Source organism: Erpetoichthys calabaricus, chromosome 1, assembly GCF_900747795.2.
Source record: "Erpetoichthys calabaricus chromosome 1, fErpCal1.3, whole genome shotgun sequence".
Lineage (NCBI taxonomy): Eukaryota > Metazoa > Chordata > Cladistia > Polypteriformes > Polypteridae > Erpetoichthys > Erpetoichthys calabaricus.
Window position 1 is genome coordinate 33895471 of NC_041394.2, and position 13901 is coordinate 33909371.

At 41.9% G+C, this 13901-nt stretch overlaps 1 protein-coding gene across 1 annotated transcript in view; it reads left to right on the forward strand.

The window, feature by feature from the left end:
• The first annotated feature begins 7228 nt into the window (after positions 1-7228).
• Positions 7229-13901, forward strand: part of LOC114648469 (uncharacterized) — a 78308-nt gene continuing 71635 nt past the window's right edge. The window contains exons 1-2 of the mRNA XM_028797529.2: positions 7229-7582; positions 11032-13221. Coding sequence (XP_028653362.2) covers positions 11277-13221 — 1945 coding nt within the window. The 5' untranslated portion in view covers positions 7229-7582; positions 11032-11276. The remainder of the gene's footprint in view (positions 7583-11031; positions 13222-13901) is intronic.

The following is a 13901-nucleotide window of genomic DNA, read 5'->3' on the forward strand; positions in this document are numbered from 1 at the left end:
GTGGTTCTTTATTGGGTTGTGTGGTTGCTTATTTGGTTGTGTGGTCCCTTATATCTTCATTGCTTGATGAAACACCGCTTCATTCTGGGAAGGGTTCTTTGCATATGAAGTTAGTTCCTTGTGCTTTGAAAAACTTCCTAATATGCAGAAAAAAAATGAACTCTTTAATGTATGGTAGGCTACCTAGAAGGACACCAGCAGATTAAGAATACCTGGACTTAGCCTGTGTTATTGTATGCAGCGAGTGAGGTGAGGTGAGGTGAGGTTGGGAACATGCGCTGATAGTGAGTTGCCACACCCACCACACTGCACACCACCTGGATTGGGACCCCGAGTGCAGCGGGTGGCACCTCAGCACCACTGAGTTTTCCCTGTAAGTGGGGGGCCCTGCTTGCATACCCAGGATGGAGCAATTGGAGGTTAAGGGCATTCTTTTAAAATCACAAATCCATTGGTACTTCACAAATCTGTTACCATCTATTCAGGGTTTTTTTTACTATATGGAACCTATTACAGAAGTAAATAAACAAAGGTTCTTTTTGGAACCTTCAAGTGGATGGGTGTTCAGGGAACCACACTGGCACCTTTATTTTTAAGAGTGTAGGATGCAAAGCCATGAGTCGTGACAGGAGGATCAGATTATTTAACACAGTTTTCTTGTTGTGAGGTAACAGATCTACCACTGCGCCATCCCCAATTTATTATTTAATCAAATATTTTGCAGTGCAGCACTTTGACTATGACACATCTTAGCTCAAAAGGTTACTTAAGCTCCATATGTGGTTAAGTGCTTTTTCAATCTTTTCTGCGTAGATCTGATTTCTATTATTTAACTGAACTGTCAAAATTCTGTTGTAATTCTTTATTTTTAAGCATTCAGTAAAATTGAAAATTTTGACCCAAATTGGATCTCAGGATGAGCATTTGCTATACGGCCATGGCTGTTTGTATTCTTGACAGAGCTGAGTCTTTTATGAAGGACGTATAAGGTATTCACAGCAGATAGAGGCTTTTGCTATATACAGGTCTGAATATGTGTAGTATATACTGTAGACTCTTTAGATGTGCATGCGGAGATCGCTTATTCATCATGTTTATGCAGGCGATCATTGAAGCAGAAATGCTCCCCAAGTACATGGAAGGTTAACTGGCAAAGCTCAGCTTGTTCTGAGTGAATCATGGTGACTGTGTGCATGAGTGTGCCAAGCAATAGACTGGACACCCTTTCCAGTCTGATTCCTGCCTTATGCCCAGCAGTAGCAGGAAAGCCTGTAGTATTCCAACCCCCTGGCAGTTTCAGACAATACAAGAATATGAATCTGTGAAATAGTACATACTAACTAAATGTTAGGCCTGTAGTCTTCCAGTTTCAGTGATGTTGCTGGTGGTGATGATGACTCAGCCGCTAGTCACTGTGCTAGTGTAGAATTTGTGCTGATCAGAACTGATGCATATTCAGATTTGGTTATCATTCAAGCTGTCTTGAACAAATGTTTTGTTGCCGACCAATGCTTAGCAACAGATTTCGACAAGTAACATCGGGTTTTAAAGATTCATTAAAATGCAGGAACACTCATCAGAACATTATTTTGCAAAAAAGAGATTGCTGTGTGCTTTGCATTTACATTTACATTTATTGTATTAGCTGTAGTGACACAGTGGCGCAGTGGTAGCGCTGCTGCCTCGCAGTAAGGAGACCTGAGTTCGCTTCCCAGGTCCCCCCTATGTGGAGTTTGCATGCTCTCCCCGTGTCTGTGTGGTTTCCTCCGGGTGCTTTGGTTTCCTCCCACAGTCCAAAGACATGCAGGTTAGGTGCATTGGCGATCTTAAATTGTCGTGTGTGTGGGTGCTCTGCGGTGGGCTGGCACCCTGCCCGGGATTTGTTCCTGGCCTGTACTGGCTGGGATTGTGTTAGGATATAATGACTGATTAGCTGTGATTTTTATTCAAAGTGACTTACTGTACAAAGGAAGTCAACATAATCGAGTAAGCATCAACCTGGGGGACTGTTTGGGAACAAGTGTTACAGGACAAGGGTACAATACGGATCAGCACAGGTGAAGAGGTCAAAACAAAACACAAGCAAGTTGCACTTCCTTGGTTATAAAAGCCTAACAGCTCATATCAGTTATACAGAAATGCACCAAACGGGAGTCTGCAAACACTTCTTACACACACTGAGGGGTGAGAATTTCAAGTGGAGGTGGGCAGCTTCTTCCACAAACTCAGAATTACACATGAAGAAGTGTAAACTGAGATCTGATGCCACACAGAGGCGGCATCACCAGACACCCATTCATCAGCAGATCTGAATGGCTGAGGAGCACAGGACCTCATGAGTACCTAAATTTATATATAGATGGTGAACCATTGACTACTCTGTAGGCAAACGTCAAGGATTTGAACTTAATACATGCCTCTACAAGAAGGCAATGTAGTGATCTGAACAGAGGAGTGACGTGTGTGGCCTGCAGGGGGCGCAAAGCTCCCCAAACCCGACACAGACAAATGCAGGACACAAGTTCAGCACACATGTTTTTTATTTTTCTTTGTGGAAGACTCCACTGGCTCCCAAAATGGAGTGAGGCTGCGTCTTTTATAGGCCACCTGGAAGTGCCCCTGGTGTCCTGGAATCTGCTTCTGGGTGTGGAGGAAGTGCTGCAATAAAGAGTTCAGCCATTCCTGCAGCACACCCTGGCAGCACCCACAGAACCTAACAGGGCTGTGCCGAATTTCAACTCCCATGTTGCCCTGTGGGAATCCAAGGCACCATTGTAACTCAAGGAGACAGCCATTTAGCACTCTGGGGAAAATAATACCCTGTGTGTGTTCTCTCCCCCAGTCCTTCTATTATATACAGTAGGTGCCATAGCCTGGTAAGTGCCCTGGCTATACACCATACATATGTCTGCCTCAGCTGGTTGAACATCAGATGTGTCGCTGCATTTTAAATCATCTGCAGAGGCTTGGTGACACATGCCAGTACTCCTGCCAGCAGAGAGCTGCAGTAGTCCAGACATGACAAGACCAAAGCCTGGACCTGGAGCTGTACTGCATACCCTGCTAGATATGGTCTGATCTTGCAGACATTGTACAGGGTGAATCTGCCAGAATGAGAAACCATATCAAAATGGTCAGTGAAGGACAGCTGGTCATCGATCACCACCCCAAGGTTGTGTACGGACTTGGTGGGTGTTAGTGATAGTGAGACGAACTGATAGGGTGAACGGATGAACGGGCATAACAAGAAGGTCCATCTTGGCCAGGCTGAGCTGGAGATGGTGCTCCTTCATTCAAGTTGCAGTATCACCAAGTCTTGCAGAGTTTCTAGCTGATACGTGGTTGTCCTCGGGAGGGAATGGCATGAGCAGCTGCATATCATTGGCACAGCACTGATAAGAGAGTCCATGGGATTAGACATTTGGGCCTAGTGAAATGGTGTATAAGAGGAGAGGACCCAAAAATGATCCCACAGGCACCCCAACCCAACCCCCCAATGATTGTCTGGTGCACCCTTGACATTTCTTCACACCAGGACACACGACAGGATCTGCCCAAGAGGTGGGACTCAAACCTCCTAAGGGCAGGCCCATTGATGCTGAGGTCACAGAGTGTGGCAAAGAGGATCCGGTGGTTGAGGCAGAGGAGAGATCTAGCAGGATGAGGACAGATGACATGTTGGTAGTTATAGCCAGCTGTAATGTGTCTACAATGGTAGAGAGAATGGACCCTCTTGAAAGCCTGACTGATTAGCTTTAAAAACTGAATTGAATTGAAAATATAATATTGTGTCTTCAGAAGCGCATTCAAACATACATAACATGAAAAGACGAGAACATGAAGTTTAGCAGAGATATTAACAGTTGTTTGACTTAATATTGCACAAAAACATTTTCATCCATCTTCTAACCTACTTGTCCAATTCAGGTGCCACATCTTATTCTAGAAATATTAGGGGCTAATTGTAAGACACACTTGCACACACTAAGGAAAACTGCTTTATCCTGAGGAAACCCGTTTAGGCATGGCAAGAACATGCAAAGTTCACAGGGGGAGTACTCAAGTGAGGAACTGAATCCAGGACTTTCAAATTGTGAGGGTGTAACCAGTCAGTCACCCACAGCTAAAATATTCAGTTCTAGTTACTGATGGAAAGCAGAAAATGGAATAAAGAAAATCATTTGATGCTCCTGTTATGACTCTTGGGTTCACATCATGCACGCCTAAAAATGCTGGTTCTTTAACGGTACTTTATGGTTCTTTACTGTCTGCTGTGGTTCCCATTGCTTGTTAAAATGCCACTTCATTCTGGGAAGGATTTCCGCATATGAAGTTGGTTCATTGTGGTTTTGAAAAACATTCGAATGTGTGGGGAAGAAGCATGGTACGTCATCTTGCAGGACACTAACAGATAAAGAAAACTTAGCCTGTGTTACATACATGTGCAGCGAGGGTCCTTTTGAAATCACAACCCTTTGGAATTTCACAACTCTGTTACCGTCTGGTCATGGTTATTCACCGTATGGAGCTTCTTATGGATCTAAATAAATAAAGGTTCTTTCTGGAACTTTCATGTTGGTAGATATTTTGAGAACCAAATATGGTTCCCCTATGACATTGCTCTGACAGACCACTCTGGCACATTTAGTTTTAAGAGTGTGGGTGGTCCGTGCATGGAGTTTGCATGTTCTCCTCATGTTCTTGAAGGTTCTCCAGTTTCCTTCCACAATCCAAAGACATGTAGATTAGATGAACTGGTGATGCTACATTGGCCCCTGCTGTGTGTGCAGTGTGTGTGTAGGTGTGTGTGTGTTCACCCTGTGATGGGCTGGTGGCCCTGGCCGGGAATTGTTCCTGCTTTGCACCTATTGCTTGCTAGATAGGCTCCAGCTTCCCTGCTCAGGAAATTCGAGTTTAGAAAAGAATGGATGGATGGATGGATGGATGGATGGATTACAGCTCATCATTTGTTTGTGCAATAAGGAGTCAACATTTGTGATCAATTTGCTTTATTCTTAAAATTTTGATTATATAATCAAATATAATATATAACAAATATAAAAGAGTTATAGTCACCTAAAAATATAGAAAAAATGTTAGTATTATATAATATTTGTTGCAATAAATTGCTATAGGTAAAACTGCATTTAGCTACATTTAATTATGAAAATGATGGTGGAAATTAAAAAAAATCGTAAAATTAAATGTATTACCAGGAACACAACGTGGACGTAGCAGCTTATTGTTCCCATTACATCTTTATATTTACATGGCATGTTCAATGTTTCCACATTATTGTTAAACTGATGATAGTTATTGAAAGAATATGCATTATTGAATATTTTAATATCGTGTACACATTTATTTTTCCATGATACAGAAAATTCAGATGGTTGTTTAAATAAAATACTACTTCCGGTTGAGCAATGTTTCTCAAATTTCATTTGCTTTTTATCATTATAAATATCTCTACAAAATTTGAATCATCTATCTGTAATTATAACCATAGCTTACTTGAAAATGCGTGAAAGTATTCAATTCAAGTACCACTTTCCATTGGCAGAAGTTTCCCAAATGTTGATAAGATTCCTTATTTTTGATATAAAGCAGGTGTACAAAGTCTCACTGACCGAGGTCAAAGTGTTTTTGAGTTATTGTTTTTACAAACAGACACACAGACAGACATCATTTCAAAAATGGTATTTTCTGCACGTCAAGATTCACCAAATCTCGAGGTCGAACTTTTTCACGATTCCTATACTTTCTCTATACTATGTATACAAAAAAGTAATAACACTTGAATAAGTAAGTTTTAAGAGCCCTTGGTAGAGTGAGATGGAGGTTGGTCCATCAACAGGTAAGGACTTAGATGGAGGAGCTGCATGTCAGTAGAGTGATGAGGATGCACCTACATGGAGCATCAGCAAGATGGGATCAGACATTGGACCACCAAATTTCTTGAGCAGATCCATGGAAGGCTGAACCCCATCTCATAAAATTCCTCCTCCAGTCAAGTCTATGACATTCTTCCCAGTCCAGCAAAACTCTACTAGTGGTGCAAAATGGAAACACTGACGTGTTACTTATTGTATGCTCCAGGATGGGGACACTGGAGTATATTCATAGCAGTTGCAAGAGGCATCAGTTGCACCATAATCAAGTACTGAAGACAGCAGTGGACAGCATCAGCTCAGTCATCATTCAGCTTACCACTGGCCAGTCCAGCGAATGATTCACTTTGTTAAAGTGGAGAGAAGACCCAGGCTCAATCAGGGGTGTAGACAAAGCTTCTTAAACCTGCCAAGGACTACCAATCGAAGACTGACCTAGGGAAGCAGCTCCGGTTCCCTGAGTCATTCACTGCAGCCATCCTCAGGCCACACAAAGTCCTACTATCAAAGTCATCAAAACTGGTGGTCATACTGGACCTCACAGTCCCCTGGGTAGACAGGATGGAGGAGACCACACAGAGGAAGCAAACCAGGTATTCACACTTGGTGGAGGAGTGCCACAGATAAGGGTGGAAGATATGGTGTTTGTCCATGGAGGTGGTTTGTAGAAGGTTTGCTGGTCAATCCTTCTCCAAGGCATTCCATCCCCTGGGCATCAAGAGGGACGCAAAGAAAGCAGGCCATCAGGAAAAGCACAGTGGCAGTGGAGAGGGCCTCAAGATGGCTGTGGTTAAGGAGAAATGAGTCATGGTCTAATGCTACTCAGACACAGGTGAGGTTCTGATTAGCCTCTCTTTGGTCACCCAGTTGAAGGTGTACGTTCTTGAAAGACCCAAAGATCCTGGGCTACATCACAGATGATGTGTCTGAGTGCAATGTAAGATGTATGTATGAAATACATTAAAAATATATTATTTTTCATTCTTATTGTAGGATCAGTAGTGGGATTTCACTGAAAAGTGCCTTTATCTATCAGATATTTAGGGATTTTTCTTGGGCTTGCAGAAAAAAAGGATGATTGGCCCTGATATTGAAGAATGCACACCATTTTAGCAACATAATTCTTAATTTGATTGAAGCTATAAAACATCCCTTTCTCTGGCATCTCTCTCTGTATCTTTGTGTCCTCTACTATTTGAATTCAAGTCCTTTTCAGGTTTACCAACTGTTTCCTCCAGTAGACCAGAGTCCACTATTTCTGATTCCCGCCTTGTACCAGATGTCATACACGAGGCTTCTCATCGCATCTAAGTGCGGGTGCAGAAAATGGATGGAGGTCGAGTCTACATGGCATTACAGCGCAGACTGATATCGGAACAACTGACTGAACAAGCAATGAAGCTCTGCAGCGCCGACGCAATTCCAAACAATCTGAATAAAAAAGCTGACCCAAATACGCCGCCCAAAGGAAGGTTTAGACGTAGGATTGAACAGTCCGACTTACCTCCTCCAGTCATTGACATTAATTGCAGATCCGCGCAGTCAGCCAGCTTCGAATCTCGGGAAACACAAAGGCTCTGCATTTGGTAGAAAAAGGCAGAAAACAGCGAGGATCAGGCAAATTAACGGAATTTGAAGAAGCGGCGATTAGTCTATCGACAGGGGCACACGGGGCATTTCACTTAACAGAGGTAAGGGACGTATTGATCATTCATATACAGTTCACTCCATCTATGCATATACGGGCTAAGTATGCTTAAGGTGTACGCTTGTTAGACAGACGCGTTTATAAGCTAAACAACGCATAAAATTGAAGATGCGGCACTGGTTCCCGTAAGGGAACAGGCGATCTTTAAAAATGCATGGCGATTTTATACATGACGTATAATATTTGTGCAGTACATCGACCAATTGTCTATTCATTATACGTACTCTTTTCACAGTATTTGTTGAATTAACCAAATTATACCTTTATCTGCCTTTTCAGTCTGTAAGGCTGAAATAAACATGAATTAAACATCATTCGACAGCGAACAAAAAAAATTTGTTTTGGTAAAAAATATCGATCTGGATTTTATAATAGATTAAAGGATGAACTGACAAGTTACAATATTTTATTCGACACGGTTTTAAAATTGTGCGTAAGGCTCTTCTCTGATGTAACACATTAGGTGTAGTGGGCGTTCGAATGCGTCCTTTGGAAAGGGCGATCTCGACTCGGGTCTGCGTGTCTCTCAGGCTTTGCTTCTTCTTATTCAGCACATATCAGCTGATTTAAAACGATCGTGGTGAAAGAAAGAAAGAAAGAAAGAAAGAAAGAAAGAAAGAAAGAAAGAAAGAAAGAAAGAAAGAAAGAAAGAAAGAAAGAAAGAAAGACGTTTGTGTGTGTGTGTGTGTGTGTGTGTGTGTGTGTGTCCGCTCAATCCTACGATGGAGCTTAACTTAACATAATCAACCTGCGGTCATTTAAACAACGCAGAACTGACCACAGACAGGAAGAGACTGCACAGCGTCCTTCTTCACCAGCAATCACCCGGTGCACAGAGCGCATACGGCGGTGCACGTTCATTCATTTATCTATCTGAAATGGCCACGTCCTGTCGTTAGGAACTGATGTAATTATTTAATTTTGTCTTTTGATTCTGAAAATAGTAATGAAGAAAACAATCGAGAAAGAATTATGTATAGGACATTGTTAACTGTAAATGTAAGTAAAGACACGCAGAACTCTCTCTATATATTTATAGTGCCTTAGTGCTTTATCTATTTATCCATAGTGCCTATCATATCTATCTGTCCATCTATCATTTATTGCTTTCATATTTTTCTATCAGTTATATAGTGTCTTTCATATCTTTCTTTTATCACTAATATAGTGTCTCTATCTATCTATCTATCTATCTATCTATCTATCTATCTATCTATCTATCTATCTATCTATCTATCTATCTATCTACAGTTCCTTTCATATCTATCTGTCCGTCTATCATTTAGTGCCTTCACATCTTTCTTCTATCACTTAATATAGTGTCTTTACAGCTATCTATACTGTTTTCATAGCTATCTGTCAAACCTATCACTTAGTGATTTCATATTTTCTTCTATCAGTTAAATAGTGCCTTTTATGTCTATTATCTCTCATTTAGCACCTTCAAATCTTTCCTCTTATACTTATATAGTGCCTTTCCTATCTATCTATCTATCTATCTATCTATCTATCTATCTATCTATCTATCTATCTATCTATCTATCTATCTATCTATCTATCTATTATATAGTGCCTTTCCTATCTATCTATCTATCTATCTATCTATCTATCTATCTATCTATCTATCTATCTATCTATCTATCTATTATATAGTGCCTTTCCTATCTATCTATCTATCTATCTATCTATCTATCTATCTATCTATCTATCTATCTATCTATCTATCTATCTATCTATCTATCTATCTATCTATCTATCTATGATATAGTGCCTTTCACAGTTATATGTTCATGTACCTTCAATTTTTTCCTGTATCAGTTATATAGTGTCATTCACATCCATCTATCCATCTCTCATTCAAAACCGTAATCTTTCTGTCTATCATTTATGTCGTTCCTTTCACATCTACCTATCTATTTATCATTTATTTCTTTTCTACCTTTCTCTCTATTAATTATAGAGCTTTTTTCAGATCTCTCTGTCCATCTATCATTTAGTGCCTTCACATCTTTTTGTCTATCAGTTATATTTTGCCTTTCATGTCGCTCTATCAATCTGACCCTGATGTAATACTGACCCTGATGTTTGACCTAGTGTGTAGGTGTATCCCGTATATTTAAGGTGACCCTTCTGTTTTCTGTTGGCTGTGCCTTTATGTGCCAGTCTGTGTTGTCCATGTTGTACTCTTTTTGCCAGTCCATGTGTATCCAGTACATCTGTGATGACCCTTGGTTTTCAATTTCAATGCATCTACACTCTTAAAAGTCAAAGAGCAAAGCCATAGTGGAAACATTTTTGGTTCCCAAAAGACTCATCCACATGAAGGTTCCAGAAAGAATTTTTATTTAATTAGATCTTTAATGGACTCAATACAGTAAATGACCATGAATAGATGGTGACAGATTTGTGAAATCCCAATGGAGTCATGATTTTAAAAAGTTTCTCGCTGCAAACACTAACACAGGCTAAGTCCAGGTTTTCTTAATCCTGCACCCTACCATACAGTAAAGATTATAAATTTTTTTCTGGATTTTAGGAAGTTTTTCAAAGCAAAAACAACCAACTTCATATGCAAAGATCCCGTCCCAGAATGAAATGGTGCTTTGCCAAGCAAATGTACTACGAGGAATGACAGAAACCAATAAAGAACCATAAAGTGCCATTAAAGAATCATTATTTAAAAGAGTGTACAGTATATTTGAGGTGACCCTTCTATTTCCTGTTGGCTCTATGTGCCACTCCATGTCATTCAGGTTGTCTTGTATTTGCCAGTCTGTGTGCACTCAGGATATTTGAGATCATCCTGTGTTTTCTATTTCAATGCATCTACAGTACATTTGAGGCAGGATGGTCTTAACAGCATTATAGGCCCCCGGGCAAAGCAGTGCACTGGGGTCCCTACCTACACAACCACTCAGCATGTCACAACATACATAGATTAGCATGGGGCCCCTATGCTCGTGGGGTCCCTGGGCACTGCCATGCGTTAAGATGGCTCTGATTTGAGGTGACCCTTCTGTTTTCTGTTGGCTGTGCCATTATATGCCAGTCCATGTCCTTCACTTTGTCCTGTCTGTGTGCACCCAGTATATCTGAGGTGACTCTTACGTTTTCTATTTTTATGTGTACCCTGTTTTCTGTGCTTTTAGGTGCCAGTTTATGTTACTTCTCTTCATTTGCATTTCCATCTGTTAGCTCTTCTTAGGGCCTGCCCCATACACCACAACACAAACACATTTAATTAGATATTATTTTTCTTTCCCGTTAGCGTAACACAAACTAGGCCAGTTTGCCTGGTGGCACATCACACTGGGGATCCTTGTCAGTCCTTGCATCAGAGGCGCAGGCGTTGGTTGCTCGACTTGGTTTGCATACATATGCATATCCGGCGGGAGCCATGCTTAATCAGTTAATTCTGTTTTCATCTTCCAGCTGCAGAGAGCCATCTCATCTTCTCACAGTGGGGGAATTCCAACCACAGCTTTAAAAAAGGGAAAATGAATCGGCTGTTGTGACCAGAAGGGTCAGACGACGGGCTCTGTTACACAGACATCTGAGAACCTCTTTTGATGGACAAGACAGATACAAAGGAAAGTTGATCTTTTTATAGACTTGGATTGTTAAAATCGAATCTATCTTTCCCTCTACCAGCAGATGCCATTTTTGTGCTTGTTCCTATGTGTCACTCACTTTGCACCTTTGAGACTGTGGACATGCTCCAGCAGAACAATAACAACAATTACTTGTGCTTCGAAGCGGGGCTTAGTAGGAGGAAAATTATCTTAGCGAGCTGCAGTCGAGGCAGCGGTGGAAAAGGAGGAGGAGGAGGAGGAGGAGGAGGAGATGGCAGCACCCATCACCGGGATAATCCGCTGCAGGCCGTGTTTAAGAACAGTTTTGGTTTTCAGTACCAGGCTCACAAGATAAAGGCTTTCAGAAGCAAGGGGGGTAATAATATCTACAACAATGGAAAGAACAAGACAGGAGCTCAAAAGAAACAACGTCAGCCCTGCTTGTCAGCTCCAGATAGGATTACAACCGGAAAGACAGGTTCTGTTTCAGATTCTTTAGCGAAGGTACCCGCAAATCAGAAAATTAGTATCAGCAAGTCCCAGGAAGGAGAGAATGGCACAAGTCTGAGAACAGATCTTGGCGTGTGGAGAAGAACAGGAAACGCCAACCAGACGGGGTCAGCGGTAACTATAGCAACTTTACAAACTTCCGCACTGAGCCAACTGCAGTCGGGGAAAACAGAAGAGAACTCCAGACTGCATTCCAAGGATGGATATGAACACATGACTGGGAAAGAGGACAGCAGGACTGTTGTGTCTCCCACTTCAGTTCTGACACTAGAGAAGGAAAGAGGAGACGGCTTACCTGAAACAAAGGGGACTCTCTCAGAACTTCGCAGAAATGCAGAGATTTCTCCAAAGGACAACAAGGCAGGCACAGAGAAACTGAAACCTGATCTCCATCCTTCTGGAAACGTAGATATGAATGAACTGGACGTTACCTGTGATGTGCTTCAAAACAACAAAATGCATTTTGAAGGAAGAAGGTGGGCTGACACTTCTGGGTCACCGACAGATGACTTGTACAATGCAGTTAAAAGTGAAATTGAAGGATCTGCATGTCCTGAAGGTATATGCTATCAGTGTGACAAGGGCTCGGCTCCTGACCCTGAGGAAATGACTGACAAAACAATACATGCCTCCCAACTGCATGTCGAAGCTGAAATGGCCTCCGCAGTGCAGAGGAAGACAAGCAAAGAAGGTGGACAAATGCGATCAAAAGCAGAGGAACCAACAAGTAAGCTTGTGGAGCTTTGGACGCACACAGGAATGATACGTGAAGCTGCCGAGAAGCACATCGAGGATCATCAAAGCACTGATAGGCAGAGCTGGACAGAAAAGGCCTGTGTGAGTCCAGTGGGCACAAAACAATGTCCAGAGACGTGCTGTAGCCTGACCCCACATTGCAAGGCTGGAAATCAGATTGCAGTACCAACTAGTAGTGGTGGAGCTAAACTGTCTGATGTCATTGCCAAAGACATAATAGAGCCGGGTGAAGCCAAGAGTAAAACGGGGTGGCAGGCAATTTTTAATCAGTTTACCACCACAGAGCAAAGCGTGGAAGAGAAAACCAGCATTGCTGCAGTGCCAAATGATTCCCATTGTTTTGCACCTGCTTGGAAAGGCTCATTGACAAGAGAAGGGCCAGCGGAATTCATTTCGGGAGCCAGAGGTGAAGTACCGGACGCTGCGTCTGCACAGGAGCAACATGATGAAGGAACACACACAGACTTCCTTTCAGTATCTTTACAAAATCAGAGTTTCGACGGTCCCACTGCGGCGCCGCTGAATCTGGCAGGCCATGTAACTATGGCAACTCTTCCATCTCAGAAAGACCTGCCAACGGAGGTGAAAGGTCATGTTGCACTTGGCACGGAGCTGGAGATTAGTAATCAGGGAAGTTCCTGGTCTAATGATGGGGTAAGCCCGAGTATTGATCTGTCGGAGGAAGATGATGAATTCGGCCTTTTCGAAAAGGCAGGGAATCGCCAGCACTGGGATGAATGTTTTGCGGAATTTAACCAAATGCCTTATGGGAAGAAAAGTGATGGTGAGTGATTTTCAAGTGTTGTTGTTTTTTTCTATTTTTTATTTGCCCGTCTGAAACATTAAAGGTGTCTCCTTTGAAATATAGAATTATATTCTGAGGTGGCGATCCCATTTGGACCAAAATATGAGTGGCCCATTATGGGACCCATTAGAGTGTGCACTGAAGGGTCATATGGATGGTCCATATGGGTTAACACACTGTCACTGATTGCCTGGTAGAGGTGTGCTGGGAGCTAAACGGTTTGGGGTGGTCCATGAGGACTGGGTTGGGAAACCCCTGACTTAGATAACATGTACCTAAGCTTGAAGCAATCATTGAAAAGACTTATTAACCTATTGGGCTGACACCTTTATCCAAAGCAACTTACAACATCTGAGATGCAACTGGTTACATTTGATTTACTTTTCCAAATTCTTTGCTCTTGGTCACACAGTGTCAGTAGGGCGATTTGAACTCACAACCTCACAGGATGAACTCCAAAGCCTTAACCACTAGGCCACAATGCTAGCCTTCAAATAAGCACATCAAAACATCTTTTTTACATCTAACTGTTCTCAAATGTCAAACTTCATTTAAACTGCACCACATCTTATGCCATTAAAGTCACTCAAGTTAAAGTTTCATTTCCTGCAAATTCAATCCTGCACGAATGAAATCTGAGGTTGACAAAAGTTAAACGT